Genomic DNA, 16421 nt, shown 5'->3' on the forward strand with positions numbered 1-16421 from the left:
TGGCTGTCAACCAACACCCTCAGGTCCTTCTCCTCCAGGCAGCTTTCTAGCCAGACCTCCCAGTCTGTAGCGCTGCATAGGGTTGTTGTGCCCCAAGTGCAGGACCCAGCATTTGGCCTTGTTAAACCTCAGCCCAGCAGTCCAGCCTGTTCAGACCCCTTTGCAGAGCCTCCCTACCCTCCATCAGATCCACACTTCCACCCAGCTTAGTGTAATCTGTGAACTTGCTGAGGGTGCACTCAATGCCTTCATCCAGATTATTGATAAAGACATTGAACAGAGCTGGACCCAGTACTGAGTCCTGAGGAATCTCACTTGTAACTGGCCTCCAGCCAGGAGGTTAGGCTTAGGAGAACCATATGGCAGCCTGGACAAAGGCTTCCTCACCGCGTTTATACTGTGCTATGCATGCCAAATTCTTCGGAGCATCATAGAAAAGCTGTCTGTTTGCTATGTTCTTTCACTATATTTTATGGAGCTGACACAGAAGCAAACTATTGCTGTGGAAGTGTATTTGCACTACTGAGAATATTGCCAACATCACTGAAGCTCATGCCAGCACGCAAAGAAACAAAACGTTCAACTGTATTGATTGCTGTAGAAGAGGGGGAAAATGCAAGCAGTCAGCAATAAGGCACTCCATAGGAATTGTTAAAAACATGTTACAGAGTCTTGGATGTATTTATTTAAAATCTCAATACGGAGATTATATCCAATTGTAGTTTGCAGTCGTGTGTAACTAGTTATTTCAAAAGATGCACTTGTATACCCTTTCATATGGATTTTTTCTTTGTTACAGTTCAGAAAATTGTTTGTACCAATTAAACAAGCCTAATTCTTTCATAGCATGTTAAAATCCATCTGAGTTGGTGGCACAAAGCTCATTTTCTTGTTTCTACTTACTTTGTAAGAAGTTGGTTACGTCTAATCACACCTGGTGGGATACACTTGCTCTCTGGATGAGCGCATGCCTTGTCTGTGTTGTATTTGATGGTAAATTATTTTACTGCTAATCACTTTCTTCAAACTGAAACACAGCAATTTGCAGCCTTTTAGGAGGGACTATTTGCTGGATTTGTTCTTTTCTTTATCAAACTGGAGATTGAGAATGCTGATAGAAATTCGCTGGGGCTGGAGCATAGGGACAGCAAGATGTCCCCAAGCACCTGTGAGCTCTGGCTGCCGTGTGAGGTACCGGCTGCTGCTCTTGCTGACCTGAAACCACTTCTCCCATCAACGGTAGAGCTTTCCAGTTCCCAGCCTCGTGGTAACCACCTTGCGCTGTGGTCACAGCGTGGTTCAGTGCCATCTCTGGCAACTGCCTCACAAGCCGTTGCCTTTGCGCTTAGAGAACTGAACTGGAAGCAATGCCTACCTGTACTGGGGGTAACTAAAATGATGCTCGTGGTCTTTCCTTGCAAATGGGGAAGAAAGTAGCACGTGCAGAGTTCAGGCTTTTCTGTCAGTACCCAGAACTGACCTTATTCCAGAGTATGTGTGAACCTCAAGACTCAAGGTAAAATGAGGGCAGGGACTACTGGACTAACGTAAGCATGGGCTTAGGTGTATGTACGGGCTTGAAATGATTTCCAGAGGTTAGACCTGCATTCTCTCTTGGATTGACAACAGATACACACATTTTACCAAAACATGGCAGTCTGTGTCCAAATTTAGTATTGGCAGTAGCTTTCCAGGCTTTATCAGAAAGAAACTGTGATTTGATGTTGGATTTTCTGGGTACTGCCATCAACTCAGAAGCACAAATCACTGAGGGTGGGTGGATATAATGTAAAGTCATGTAGACACTATTGCCTGTAAAAGATGTTGCTGTCTGCTATTTCTTTGACGCAGCCATAGTGTTTCAGTAGTTGCTTTTGTTTTGGATTTGGTTTGCTGGGTTTCTTTTTTTTTTTAAGAAGGAAAAAGAAAAAAGGCTATGGTTACGTTTTTAACCCTTAGTTCTATCTGGTTGTCAGCATTTTAACCTGAAACTTCTCACTTGCTACTTGAAATCCCACACTATGGGCTTTTCTTGCCGCGGTCCTTCTCAGATGCCCTGAAGGATTTGCAGTGATCCCCTAACAATGTCTGATTTGTAACAGTGTCAGTCTGGTGAGTGGATTTTAGATTAATGTAAACATAAAAGAAGCAGTCCTTCAGCCGTCTTTCCTGGAACTGTTGATTTATTGTTGATTTATTGAAACAAATAAAGTATTTTTGGTCACAATTTCTAGGGGCATAGTAGACTCATTGCTTGTCTGATGGACCAAAATGTGTACCTCTGCTTTTATGATGTCCCTTACAGTAGAAAACCTAGAGATAGGCCTATTGTGCTTTATCAAAGACCTCTCTTAAAATGATCTATATATTTGTGCTCTCTGGTACTTAAGCAACTGCTGATAAAAGGCAGTGGTATTCTCGCAGCAGCCGCGAGTGAAGTTGTTTGGGTTTCTTTTGTCAACCCGGAGGATGGCGGTGGCAGAATTAATCTCGCTTTTAGAGTCAATGTGATAGAAATTTGAAGAGCTGTTACTTGAACTGTCCTCCTTTTGCTGAAAACAGTATTTTTCCTAATCATTATTTAACTAAAATAATCAAGAAAATGCACATCAAAAAGTCTGTAAACTCTGCAAAATTCAAATTTAGTAAAATTCAGCAGTTGCCTTGCAGTTGCCATTTTGTTGCATGTGTGCTTCGAGTGTGATTCTTACTTCTTATTCTTAAACAATTCATGTCTTTGGGAACACCATTCTAACAAAACTTGTGTTGCATAAAAGTGAACAGTAACATTTAACTGCTTTTATTTTTTTAAAAAAAGCTATCATGCCAAAATAAGTATGAAATTTCACAAAAGCTATAACAGCAATAAAATATAAAAAGTGGTGTTGAGTTTAGGTAGTAAAGCTACATTGAATAATTAAATTAGTGTCCTTCCTTAATCATAAAGTCATTGTTCGAATGAAACTAATACAGCATTTAACATGGGTAAGTTCAGTGGGCAGATCTTAAGCTGCTAAATATGCACGTGGTTGGTTTTAAATTTGTATTCATAAAAGTTCTGATGCTAACCTGAAAAAGACTAAAATACTGAACTAATGCTGCACCCTGTCTTTGAACTGAATTTCTGCAACATGCAAAGCACTTTGAGGAATCTTGCTGTTTGGGCAGGAAGGCAAACATCCCTACATATCCCATACAGCCCTCATGGCCATGTACAAACGTAGGCAGTTTGTGGCTTTAGCCATAACTGCTAATAAAAAGAATGGCTTGAAGGACTGGAAAGAAGTTGTTGGGCTTATTAATTTACGATCAGCGGTGAGAGGAATGGAGCGATAACTGGTTTCTTTCACCACCTAAAAGAATTGTGGTAACTTATCCAGGCAGTATTTTGCATCTGGTACTTAGCAGAGTATTTGGAAACCTCAGTCTTTTAGACACTTTGTAATTTATAGTTCCCAATGGGGTTGGTGATCCAGTTGTCAGCTGGCAGAATGAGTTCTTGATAGGAAATGTATGACGTGTATTAAAGTACTTCTCAGAAATAAATACTTTTTTTGCATATTCATTAGTGTATTCCATACATCAGCCATGTGTGCTTCTTGCAGTATTACTTAGCGTCTTCCGTAGTTAGAATAATACTTACTTCTAACTCATATGGTGCAGCCTGTGTGTGTAAAAATATTTGAGCATCAAATCCCCAGCCTTGTAGAGTGGTTAGTACAGACCAACAGGGATAGTGATTTGATGTCAGGACACCACCCCTTCAGCTAAACCATGGCCTGCACATTCTTACTGAAGATAGGAATAGTCAGTTTTATTCGTTGCTAAACTGGATGATTGTGTTGAATTACAGATGGAGTTAGAGTTTTTACTACAGACTGACCAATGACAGGACAGCTGAGTGAAAGAGTAAGTTTTGATCAAAAAGTCAGCACAGCCACACCAGTATCACAGCCCGGCTGTGCTGGCAGCAGAATGTTTAGGAGAAAGCAGGAAAGTGCATTCCCCATTCTCTGCAGTCAGTTTGGAAACTTGGGTGATAGATACAGTCCTGCTGCAGACAAATAAAAGGTGCTCTCAACAGTGATCTTATTGTTAGAGGTAGATGTTTTTAAATACCTTACTCAGTTTTATTGTTTGCTCAGTAAGAATTTTTAAAGCCAAAATATAAGGTTTGAATTAAGCCTTGAGGCCCAGCACCGCTGAAGGAGTTCAGTATAGATGAACTGAGAGTTTACCTTTGGTTGTTACCTCTTGACTTCCTAGAAAGTGAATCCACTGCTTTGTTCCATAAGAAACTAGAGCAGCTACACATACAGTTGCCAGCTATGGTACCTATGGTTCTTGGTTTTTGAGCTGAGGCTGAGGATAGGCAGGTTCTGGAAAATAGTGTGCCTTGCAACTTGCTCCAGAATTGGCTTCAGCTGTCGGGTGCATGTAACTTGTAAGGAGACAGTGGCTAACTGCTTCTTTGTCAGCAGGTATTTCTGGAGTTCAGATGTATTGCTGAAGAAGAAAGAAATAGAGTTTAAGTCCTACTGTATAACTAGTAATGACTGTACAATTAATTTTAGGTGCACTGATAGGTTGTAATGGAAACTAATGCAGAAACACTTGTCCTGTAGCAGTGACAGAATGCTGAGCTTTACCAAAGAGAGTCCAATTTCTCCCTTGTCTGCTGTCAATACTGTACCAGTTGCTGGATTTGTATCTTCCCAATCTTAGTAGTCTCATACCTTTGATCCTCTCCAGCCTGCTCAGTAGCTATTGCTTGTCTCTTCCAGTTTGTGCTTTCCGGTTTGCTTGGCCAGTTGAAACTTTACTCAGGAAAGGAGTCAGAGCAGATGCTACTCATCTGAGGGGGGGCAATCACTATTATGTTAACACAGATGTGATGTTGAATTTATTGGACCTACAGTTCTGATGTTCAAGCCATTCAGCAGGTAACAGAATTGCATCTTTCTCTGGATAATGGATTGGAGATGAGGAAACACACGGAAAAAGCAAGTGCTGTGGTGGTTTATGCAAGATAATAAAACCAACTATGAGCAACTGCTTTCTAGGGACTGGTTTAACAGATTAGAGAACAGGCTTGAGTCATTTATGTATCCACCTAGGCATCTAGTTCTTAAAAGGCCATGGTACACCAAAACAAAGAGAAGCTCAGATTGTAGTGGTGGCTGTGCAGGAATGTAGAGGAATAACTATGCACATTAGACGTTATATTAGCTTATAGCACAACTTCATACGTGTTGAGTAGAAAGGAATTAATTAAAGATAATTCCAAAAAAAGACATCTCATCTGGTCTTGTCACACCTCTGGCACACACTTAAATTCCTTCTAAAGTCTTAGCCTTCAGAGACTGTGGCGGGGGGGAGAGTTAGTGGTGTTCGGGGGTTTTTTGAGAGCTATTTATAAGTAGTTACAATACAGCCTCCTGAAGCACTGTACCAGCTGAGAGGGTACTTTGTTGAGAAAAATAAGTTTACTCATCAAATTATTTCTCAAAGCATATTCTGAGTTGCTAGATATTGATCAAAACTTCAGTTCTTAACTAATACAAGTAGTGACACTAGGCATTAGAAGTACCTCTCGATCAGCAGATTCTTCCAGGTCAGCAATTTCCCTTCTTATCAGCTGCAGTTGATATCCCTGTGCTTTTTTTGCCACCCTTAAATGGCAGCTGAAGAGCCCTTTGGTCAGTTACACCAACCTTCTGCCTACGTGGGACATCTGTAAAGCCTTCTGTGATGATGCCACCTCTCCTGGCCATTCTTACGCAGTACCATTACGCTGCTCCTGGTGAAGCAGGTAAGCGTGTGCAAATATGCTCTTAGGAATACATTAGGAACATTGTCAAGCTCTGCAGATGCTGGCACCACTCCTGCTGTTGTCAATGCTGCCTCTCAAGGCTCCAGCTTTTGTGATCAAAAGCCTTTATTAGAAGTTTCCATTCTTTCTGCTTGATGAAAAAAAAAATTGTAGTAAAAGGAGCACTGGGACAGAGAAGGGAAATAAATTTTTCATTAGTGAACTAAGAAAGAAAGTATTTAGAGGGAATTTCACAAGTTAATTGCCATGTCTCTATTTTTTTTTTTTAAATAATTTCTAAAACTTCAAGATAATTGGAGAGAACTCTGTGTAACTTCTGGCTGATAGTGCAGCAATGTTAGCATTTCAGTTTAGGTCAGACATGAGGTTTTAAAATGAGTTTCTTGATTGTTCCTGCTTGCCGTGCTTTGGATCACACTACAGAGCAATCGCAAACCGGACCCCTTTGGAGAAGATGCACTCCACCTAGTGAGGGGTTTTCAGCCCTGACACCAGGCTAGAACTATTCTGGGCAAAACTTCTGAAATACATGCATTATGGGTGCGAAGTTTTCAGCAGCAACTTCCTCACCCCAAGAATGAACCCCTTATGGGCCACGCTAACTGACATGGATACAGGGAGTCAGCTCCACCCAGCCACGTCCTGCTTGCCAAAACCAGTGCAGCAGTCCAGACCACAGCAGGACTGACCAACCAAGACAACACTTAGCTCTGTGCTGGCTCTTAGGAGAGATCCCAACCCTGTCCTCAGGTAGGGCTTTGAGGAGCAGGCAAGCTCTAACTTTCCTGCAAAATGCCAAGGGTTTGCTCAGTCCCTAGGCAAGCCAGGGTCTCATTTACATTGGGCAGGAGTTACATCAACCACGGTGGCCACCTCACCACTCTTGCAATTGGCCAAGTTAGGAAGCCCACACCTTGTTCCCTCCTTGGATGCTTGGAGATAATAAAAACTACATCCAGTAATGGCACAATCCAGTTACTCACTTGACGGAGACCAACTCACAGGGATGCCTTAAAGAGACAGACGGACTACCGCTCTGGTGGCGAGTAGCAACATTTTATTGTCCAAATGGAGTTTTTATACTCTTCTGGTTCCTCTTCGAATAATGATTACGTGCTTCTAGTTGAGATAACATCGTACTTGCATGCACTATTTACATACTTTATTACTATTCTTGTCGTGAGAAAGCAGGCTCTATAAGTTCTACAAACAAGGGTCTACACACATAGAACCACTCTTTTGAGAGCTAGCCTAATATACTTATACAATATTGTTTACGACCGGTCAATAAGAACAGCATGATGGTATGAATATTTAAACTACACATGGCGCCGAACACACACAACACTCAAGACATGCACATATATCACAAAATAAGGTTTGTATCAATTGTTTCAATCTGTTTTCTAGTTACCTTTACTCCTCTAGCACACAGCAATGACTTAAGCATACTAGCAATTATTTTTCGTTCTGTACTTAATGCTATTCCCATCTCTTATCACGTCTGCTCTATAATACACTATTCCTTACCTTCGGACTCTGACAAACCGCGGCTGTTGAAGGCAAGCGACGTCCTGTCCTTTAGCAGCCGAGATTCCCGGGTTTCGGCACCAAATGACGGAGACCAACTCACAGGGACACCTTAAAGAGACAGACGGACTACCGCTCTGGTGGCGAGTAGCAACATTTTATTCTCCAAACGGAGTTCTTATACTCTTCTGGTTCCTCTTCGAATAATGATTACATGCTTCTAGTTGAGATAACATCGCACTTGCATGCACTATTTACATACTTTATTACTATTCTTGTCGTGAGAAAGCAGGCTCTATAAGTTCTACAAACAAGGGTCTACATGTCTGGCCAGAGTTCACATAACATCCTTAACTAAATCTGCAGGTGTTCCTGGAGTGTATACATTTAACTTGGGCCCTGGAATGGGGAGAAACCCATTATATTGCCAAGAACCTCTGTGTCCACATCCTCCCTTCCAGGAGGAGCAGCTTTTGATCTCAGCACAGTGTTCTGTTATAAACCCTTTCAGGCCCTACAGAATACTGCTCTCAAGGCCTCTGGCTTCATCATTCTGCTTTTGACCCTTTCAGGCCCTCAGAATGTATAATGGTTCTCCTCACTCACTGTCTTTACTACTAAAATGCTTGATCGTTATGAAAACCAGCCTCTTTCCGAGCATCATAGTCCAAATCTGCTTGCTTTTGCTGTTGTTTTTTTTCCCCCCCTTTTAGGTTCTTAGCGTTTTGCCCTAGGGGGACAAGCCACTTGCTCTCTGTTCTAGAACAGAAACTGTCTTATTCAGTTTGTTAGGATGGACAGTGTTGGCAGCAACAGATGACTTTGAGTCTGGAGAAAAGAGCCACAGAAGACAGGGAGGGTAAGGAGAGGCAGGTTTTCTGCCTGACCACAATGCTAGGAGGATCCCAAATGAAGGTTTACAAGCAGTGAGTCCTGTAGTCACAGGCTGGCTGGCCCACGCCGCAGAGTGGGGGTCCCCTTGGCTGCCTCACCCCCACATGCCCTGCATCTGCTCCCCCTTCCGATTTAAAGCCATTCCCTAGTGTCCCACCACTACAGGCCTTTGTAAAAAAATGTCCCTCCTCAGCTTTCCTGTAGCCCCTTTAGGTACTGGAAGGTCGCTCCAAGATCTCCTCGGAGCCTTCTCTTCTCCAGGCTGAACAACCCCAACTCTCTCAGCTTGTTGTCATAACAGAGGTGCTCCAGCCCTCTGAGCATCTTTGTGGCCTCTTCTAAAGCCATTCCAGCAGTTCCATATCCTTCTTACATTGGGGATTCCAGAACAGAACACAGTCCTCCAGGTGGGGTCTCAGGAGAGCAGAGTGCAGAGGGGAAGGATCCCCTCCCTTGACCTGCTGGCCACACTTCTTTTGATGCAGCCCAGGATACGGTTGGCCACCTGGGCTGCAAGCGTGCATTGCTGCTGGTGTCCAGCTTCTCACCAACCAGCACTCCCACATCCTTCTCCGCAGGTCTGCTCTCAATCATGTTGTTACCCAGCCTGTCTTGAAGCCATGGGTTGCTCTGACTCAGGTGTGGGACCTTGCACTTGGACTTGTTTCAGTTCAGTTCTTTCCTATTATGGCGAATACTTAACTGGAAGCAGGCTAGTGAAAAATATTAACTTTTGCCTGGGAATTCATATCCCAGACCTGAAAAACCTGATGGTGAATTTTTAGACCAATAAATAATATAACAGTAAAAACTTTTGGCCAGAATGGGTTACATTGATGGTTAATTATACATCGTGCATTCTTGTCTCAAGTTCATTAAACTAACTTTCATTAAACACACACTGGGGCTTTTTCAGACTATAACTGGTTCTCTGGCAATCATTTTTTTCCAAATGGACTTCCAGATCCAGTGTCTATTTGACGTAGATCACTTACTGTTTAAGTCTGTCCATAAGGTTCAAAAAGATATTTTTTTAACCACATGAAAACTGTTTCTACCTTTCCTTGCTGCATAGTCTTAACTTTATTTCATGTTTTTAAACTTCTTGAGCAGTAGTACAGGTAACTGGGTACCAGGTAACTGGGTCCCAGCACCATCCTGTGCTTGAAGACTAGCATTTTTTCCTTCTCTTCCTCAGGAAAACGGCCTGTGTCCAAGTCCTTTACTAGTATCTTTGGATGCTTTAAGAAGAGGATAAAGATGATGTGTAGTCTTGGATTCTGATTCAATTATTTGCTTTGCGTAGCTCTGAAATTCACGCTCATTACAAAGTGCAGTAGCCTCTTTCTGAGCATTGTAGTCCAGGTCTGCTTGCTTTTCCCGCTGTTTTTTTGCCTGCTTTTCAGCCTGACAAAGAAAAGGGAACAACAGAGCTTAGTATTTCTTTCCCAACTTAACTATCCCTTAAAGTTTAGAGAAGGTAAAGGCTTACAGGAGATCTGTGGTGATATTAGTTGATACTTGGCAAATACCATTCCTCCCCACTTCTCTCCCTTGCCCACCCCCTCCAAAAAGGTTACATGGAGCAGTTGAGTGAACATCAGCAGCTGCCCGTTGGTGACCTGCCCAGGTGATACAAGAGGGCAGCAATAGTACATAATGGCACAGGACAGGATGGGATCTGTCATTGCATACCAACAGCAGCATATGCAGAGCATACGATATTTAAAAAAAAAACAAAAAACAAAACCAACCAACCAACCAAACAAACAAAACACAGCAAGTTTCCAATCTCTCTTCCTCTCAGGCAAGAGCTAGTGGTTTAGATGTGAGTTTCCTTCTGAAGGGGCTGACAGGGTATAGCTCTTCTATTTACCATTTGCTGGATCTGAATTTTTTGTACTTCCATGCTTGCGTCACGTTGTCTTTGTTTCTTGGCTTTTTCCGTTTCCAGGTAGATGCGGTCATCTTCCATTAACGCTTGGATTTCTTTTTTAGCCTGTGCTTTTCTTTCTTTCTCCTTTTCCTCTTTCATTTTCACCTGTATTTTACAAAATAAAATAAAAAAAAAGTTAACCAAGGACCTAGCCCATTAGCTTGTAAGCCACATCTTCTGGCAGAAGCGGCCCTGTATCAGCTCTCTGATAAACATGGTCATTGTGGCAGGCCAGTGTCCAAGCCCGGGGTTTTCAGCAGCCCTGGCAGATGTGCACCCAACACAGAAGTGAAAAGATCCCAGGAAAGATGTCAGTAGCCCTAAGGAATCATGCTGATGCATGGTACCAGAGGCATCAGCTGTGATCTTAAGCAAGGCTACTTGGTTAGAATAAGCAGGAATAAGAACAGGCTAGGTTTCTCACCATGATGACTCTGTGTTCAGTAACAGATTCAATAGCAGCCTTTCTTTTTGCTTCATTCTCTTTGCGGGTTTTTTCTTGTTCAGCTTCTTTTTTTGCAATGTCTCTAGCAAGACGATCATCTTCATTCATTAATGCCTCACTCATTTGTGCAGCTAATTGGCTGACAATTTTGTCCTGATATTCCTGTGTTAGTCTGCAGAAGAACATAAGTATCATAACAGTCCAGGGTACATATGTGGGTCTATCTGATGCATTACTGCTATCAAACTCAGCAATCCTGCTTCTGGTTTTCTCTCCTCTTGCCATGCAGGCCAGCCCACCCACCCACACAACTCCTTGATCCCCTTATGTTCCTCCTGTTTTATTTTTTTTAATTATCTGATTTAGCAAATAAATGTACCCTGTATTATCGTAACACTAGCTTTCAGTCACAATAATGAGCTGGATCACTCAATGAGGTGTCTGCCTAGCAGATCCCTTGGTCAAGGATTTTAATTACCTTTAATAGTTGAGGAGGTGGAGGCTTGGCAGACCATAGAGAAAATCACTGTTCTAAACACACTGGTGTAGAGTTTTGCACTTTTGTAAGTCTTTGTACTTTGAAGGGCAGAGAAATCACTCTCCTCCACAGGTATTACTAAGCAATCTTTTTAAAAAAAAATCCTTTTTCCTCTGAATTCCCTGCTCTCCCCTGAGTAGAGTTTAATTTTTAGTATAAACTGTGGCTTGTGTTACATCATCAGTCTGACTGATTTGAAAGTGACTGCAGTATAATTTTTAGTTTATCTAGAATTTATATTCTGGCTTTGTACCTACCTACGCATTTCAGCTTCCTTCTCTTTTACCAGCTTGGCAATAGCTTCCTTTCCTTTAAAATGAGCTTTAATCCGATCATCTTCTTCCATTTGTTTCTGTTCCTCTATTGCTTTCATTATTTTCTGGTCAGCTACATGCTCCTGCATGGGCAAAATGGTGCTGATATAACAGACGAAGTTTAGAAAATCTGGGCCTGGAGTAGCAGGTAAAGAGAATGGCTCCCTATTCTCGCTCATTGTGTTTCATTCAAAGAGGAAAGGTGTCCTCAGTACTTTGGCTTACTTCTATCTCCCTGTTCAAACATGCATGAAGAGGAGATGGTAGATACGAAGAAGGAGAATTGAGCATCAAGCAGCTGCTTCTCCTGGCCATTGTAAAAACAAATTGCTAGCACTGCAATGAGCATTCTCTCTCGCTCACATTCTCACACATGGGAGAGGGCAATGAGTGGAATGGGACTGTGCAACCCCCACTAACACATAACAAACTGTGACACTCCCAGCCCACCTCACCCAAAAACTATCCTAAAGAGCAAATCATGGCCAAAGAGAAGTTTTCTATAATTTTATGTAAAAATCAAACGCCTCCTGCATGCTGGCTCGAACTTTTCAGAGGCATTTCCAGTTTGTGTTTAGCAAGATGCCTTTAAAGACTGTTGTGGTTAGCCTCAGTCAGTGACTAAGCACTGCACAGGCACTCGCTCATTCACCCTAGTTGGGATGGGGGAGAGAATTGGAAGGGTAAAAGTGAGAAAACGTGTGGGTTGACATAATGACAGTTGAACAGGCAAAACAAAAGCCATGTGCACAAGCAAAGCAAAAGAAGGAATTCATTCACTACTTCCCACCAGCAGCCATCTCCAGGAAAGCAGGGGTCCTTCACACATAACTGGAAGACAAACGCCATCACTCCAAACGTCCCCTCCTTCCTTCTTCTTCCTCCCAGCTTTGTATGCCGAGCATGACATAATAAGGTATGGAATACCCCTTTGGTCAGTTCAGGTCAGCTGTCCCAGCTGTGCCCCCCTCCACCTCCTTGTGCCCCCCAGTCTGCTCAATGGCGGGGTGGTGAGAGGAGAAGAAAAGGCCTTGGCTTTGTGTCAGCACTGCTCAACAGTAACGAAAACTTCCCTATTATCAGCACTGTTTTCAGCACAAATCCAAAACACAGCCCCACACTAGCTCCTCTGAAGAAAATTAACTCTATCCCAATCAAAGCTACTACAAAGATAAAGAGAGAAGGCAGGTCTTCACTAAATTTCTAAAACTCTTCAATCATAAAGGAAAACTCAAATTAAAAAAATGCTTTTATTTTCAAACTTGGGCTTTTCCCTCTTCCTGACAAAGAAAACAATGTTTAAACCAGCAGGTATATGGAACTTAAATCCAGCTCTTAATTCGAGGAGAATATTCCTTGATGTCTACAGCGGACATTTTAATCATAGACCAGTCAAAGCATCAGATGCCAATGTCCGGACAAGAGAAGGAACCTGCCTCCAAGAGGCCTTTCTCAAAAGCAGAGAAGACAGACCCAGCCTGCAGCTGGCAGGGTGGGCACATGATTCTGTGCTACTGAAGCTGTCAGCAAACTTCCCATTGCCAGTCAGCCCACTGAGATACACAAATGCTATCATTTCACTCCAGGCAGCCAATGTGAAACAAGCATTTTAAATTCTCGGCTTTTTTGTTACTTACATGATAGAGCCTCCGGCGTTCAACCTTTTCCTCCTGTTCTTTTTCCATTCTTCTCTGAATTTCCAATTGGTACAATTGGTTCAATCTCTGTAGTTCTTCCCCTTCTCTTTTGTCTTCTAGCTTGACCAGATCTGCCTGACGCTTGTGCTCCTTTATTCTTAACCAGAAAAAGCAGTTGAATAAAGGGGCTACAGACTGCATGAAGTAATAAACAGACACAGATTCTGCACAACCTTGCACTGAGGAATGGGACACTTTGAACTGAAGGTGGATAGACTATCAGAGGTGAAAACCAGCATCGTTGTTTGTAATGGTAGCCCTCAAACCTCTGAGGAGAAATGAGTTACCTGGTATGCTCACAGTTTGCAGTCTATTGGTAACAAGGTTTGTCTGAATGACTCATTAGCACCACTGCATTCACACTGTTCTGGCCTATCTCTGCATCATCCTCAGTGAACAAGACTTTTCCAGCAAGTCTCCACGTTTCCCCTTCTGGGCATGCAGGCAACAGCTTAAGCTGATAGTTTTCTGTAAAAAGTTCTGCAAGGACTTATGTGTTGGACCTGGAATGTGTGAGATCAGATTTTGAACCCTTCCTATGCCTCAGGGAATTTAATTCCTATTGGACTACCAGGACGAGTCCTACAAACACCACTGGGTACCCCTCCATACGGTTTCTGGAAGACCTGAGAGAAAAAACAGGAGGTGGTAAGTGATGTGTTCTCTTGATGTATTCTCTGGAGTCTAGTTATGGGCAAACGAAAATCTGGTTTAACTTTTTCCTTTTCTGGAAACAAAACTGAGTTAAAATATGCTTTCAGTAACAACTTTTGAATAGTGATTTGACTAAAAGCTATTGACACCTTTCAGAGGCAATTTTATGTGCAGGCTTTTGGCAACTAAAAGACACTGCATATCACAGCCTTTCCCTTTTCTGAAAGGTCTTCTGTGGCACTCTGGATTTTTTTTTTAAGTGTCACATTTCTGAAACAAATTATTAGTAAATTTCTGTAAAATCCTTGTAGAATGTATTTGTGAGAAGAGAGTTCAAGTAAATAATCAAGTAGTGTTACTTTTGATTAATTACTACTTACTGTTCCATCTGATCTCTGCGTAGTGCCTGTTCATTCATATAACGTTGATGTACCTTTTCTTGCTCTCTGAGAACAGCTTCTTTATAGTCACGTTCCTTTTCTTCAGCCTCCTTTTTGTTAACGTCTGACTTTAACTTTTTAAATTCAATTTGAGCATCTCTTTCTTTTAGGACCTCAGCAAGTAGAAGAGCACTCTGCAAGAGAACATTTAAAGTAATTTGTGTGTTCAGAAGTGCTTAAAGACATTCAGTACAATTTGAATTTAAAAATCATAAGTTGTCAACAAACATGCAATCCTTTCACTCTTTCGCTCTCGTAGAACAGGTAGGTTTTTGCTTTATCAATAATCTCCTTCCTTTTTGCTGCCTGGAACTGTGCTTCTTCCAAATCAAGTAACTTCTCTTCCTCCTCTTTCCTTTCATCACGTAATTTTTTGGCTTTCAGTCTCTGTTGTGTCACGCTCTACAGTGCAGATAAAATTACAAATCACATTTAAAGCCCATGGTTTAAAAACTTAATAGAAACCATTCTGAAGGTGATGTACTCAATATTTTTTTAATTTGAGCTCTAATAAAAATATTCAAATGGTATTTAGCTAAAATACATATTTAAAAGCAAATGTTAAACAAAGAGAGTACAGCTAGAAACATTACCAGGAGTGTTTTCACATATATGAAAATGGATCTCCTTGTTTACAAACCTACCTCGTACTTACCGCAAAGGTATTGGGCCAGTCTTTTACAGCAGCTTTGGAGCGTAAGCACATTTCTTCTCGTTCTTTCTTCTCAGCAAGGATTCGTGCCACTTCTCTAGGTCTGCTGCTAAGACTGTCCTGAATCCTTTCCCATTCCGCTTTTGGCAAAACAAGTATCTTCTTCTTGTCTTCCAAATCGACTTCATTTGGAAGAAAATCTCCATTTAAAACATTAGTTTCTTCCAAAGTATGTGGTGCTGTGCAGACAGAAGAAACAATATTGAGATTACTTGATATCAGAAATCTTATATTCAAACCTGTATCAGGATTTGAATTCTTGCAGAGTAACAAGACTAAGGGATCCTCAGTGTTTGTTACTCTACCCATCACCATGCTCCAGATGTAGGACAAGACATTTGTGCCTGTGGCTATCCTTGGGCTGTGGTACTGACTGGCTCTGCTGTTTTTATGTCCCCCTCCCTATTTACACTTTTATAGAATGATAGAACCACCAGGTTGGAAAAGACCTCTTGGATCATGAAGTCTAACCATTCTTATCTACCACTAAACCATGTCCCTGAGCACCTCGTCTACCTGTCTTTTAAACACCTCCACAGATGGTGACTCAACCCCCTACCCAGGCAGCTTCTGCCAGTGCCCCATCACCCCTTCAGTGAAAAATTTTACTTCAGCATGTTTCTGAGAACAACAGGGATCACGGAGCACTCTCAAAACGAAAGGGAAAATATTGGTGAAGCCATTCCACTGGCTGGCCGAAGCAGCAGTCTGGGTGCAGGCTGTGCCTTGCCACTCTTGTCCTGTGCGCTCGTCCTATTTGCCAAAATGTATTGATAAGCTGTAGAAGAATTTCTTTGTTCGAAAGACAAGCCTTTCTGTCTCGTGTCAAGCCTGCATACACGTGTGTCTGCGTGAATATAGCTTTGCTAGGTGACCATTTTCTAGGTGACCACTGGGTTTTGCAAAACGCCCTTCGAGCTGTCACCAGCAATTCGGGAGGAAACGCTCTGTGCGGAGCAGCACCCGCCGGGGATCCTCCTGGCTCCAGCCTCTCGCGGCTGACCCGCACACCATTCTCTCCTCTCGCCGCCGCGACCCCAGCCTGCTGGAGGAGCAGCCGCCGTCCCGCCTCCCTCCCGGCAGGGCCAGGCCCGCTCTCCCTCTTCTCTCGCAGGGGAACGGAGCCTCGCCTGAGGCGACCGTGCCTGGCGCGGCGGCTCCTTCGGGCCGGGGCTGGGGCCGCTGATCCCCTCGGGTTTCGGGCGACCCCTTTCGGTGCCCGCGGCGGGGAAACAAGGAGCGCCTCCGCGGCTGCGAGCTCGGTACCGCCCTCCCTCGCCCCGGGGCCCGCGGGAGGAGCCGCACTCACGGCTTCGGGGTGACTTGGGCCGCGCCGCCGCCATAGCTGAGCCGCACGAGACGGCTCGTCCTCGTGTCACGTGACGCCCCTATGTCACATGATGGTGCGGCGGGCGGGGCCGGAAGGGG

The 16421-nt window shown here is 43.0% G+C and overlaps 1 protein-coding gene across 2 annotated transcripts; it reads right to left on the reverse strand.

Moving 5' to 3' along the window:
* Positions 1 to 7611: 7611 nt before the first annotated feature.
* Positions 7612 to 16406, reverse strand: CFAP210 (cilia and flagella associated protein 210). 2 transcript variants are annotated; one of them, XM_054069816.1, is made up of 9 exons: positions 16303 to 16406; positions 14937 to 15172; positions 14510 to 14683; positions 14222 to 14415; positions 13128 to 13284; positions 11434 to 11573; positions 10618 to 10810; positions 10134 to 10298; positions 7612 to 9664 (listed from the first exon to the last, which is right to left on the reverse strand). In XM_054069816.1, the coding sequence occupies exons 1-9, from the start codon at positions 16334 to 16336 to the stop codon at positions 9452 to 9454; spliced, it is 1506 nt and encodes a 501-aa protein (XP_053925791.1). In that variant the 5' UTR covers positions 16337 to 16406; the 3' UTR covers positions 7612 to 9451. The 2 variants fall into 2 exon arrangements, with proteins under 2 accessions (XP_053925791.1, XP_053925792.1); XM_054069817.1 differs by lacking the exon at positions 14510 to 14683.
* Positions 16407 to 16421: the final 15 nt, after the last annotated feature.

Source organism: Cuculus canorus, chromosome 6 (genome assembly GCF_017976375.1).
Source record: "Cuculus canorus isolate bCucCan1 chromosome 6, bCucCan1.pri, whole genome shotgun sequence".
NCBI classification, from domain to species: domain Eukaryota; kingdom Metazoa; phylum Chordata; class Aves; order Cuculiformes; family Cuculidae; genus Cuculus; species Cuculus canorus.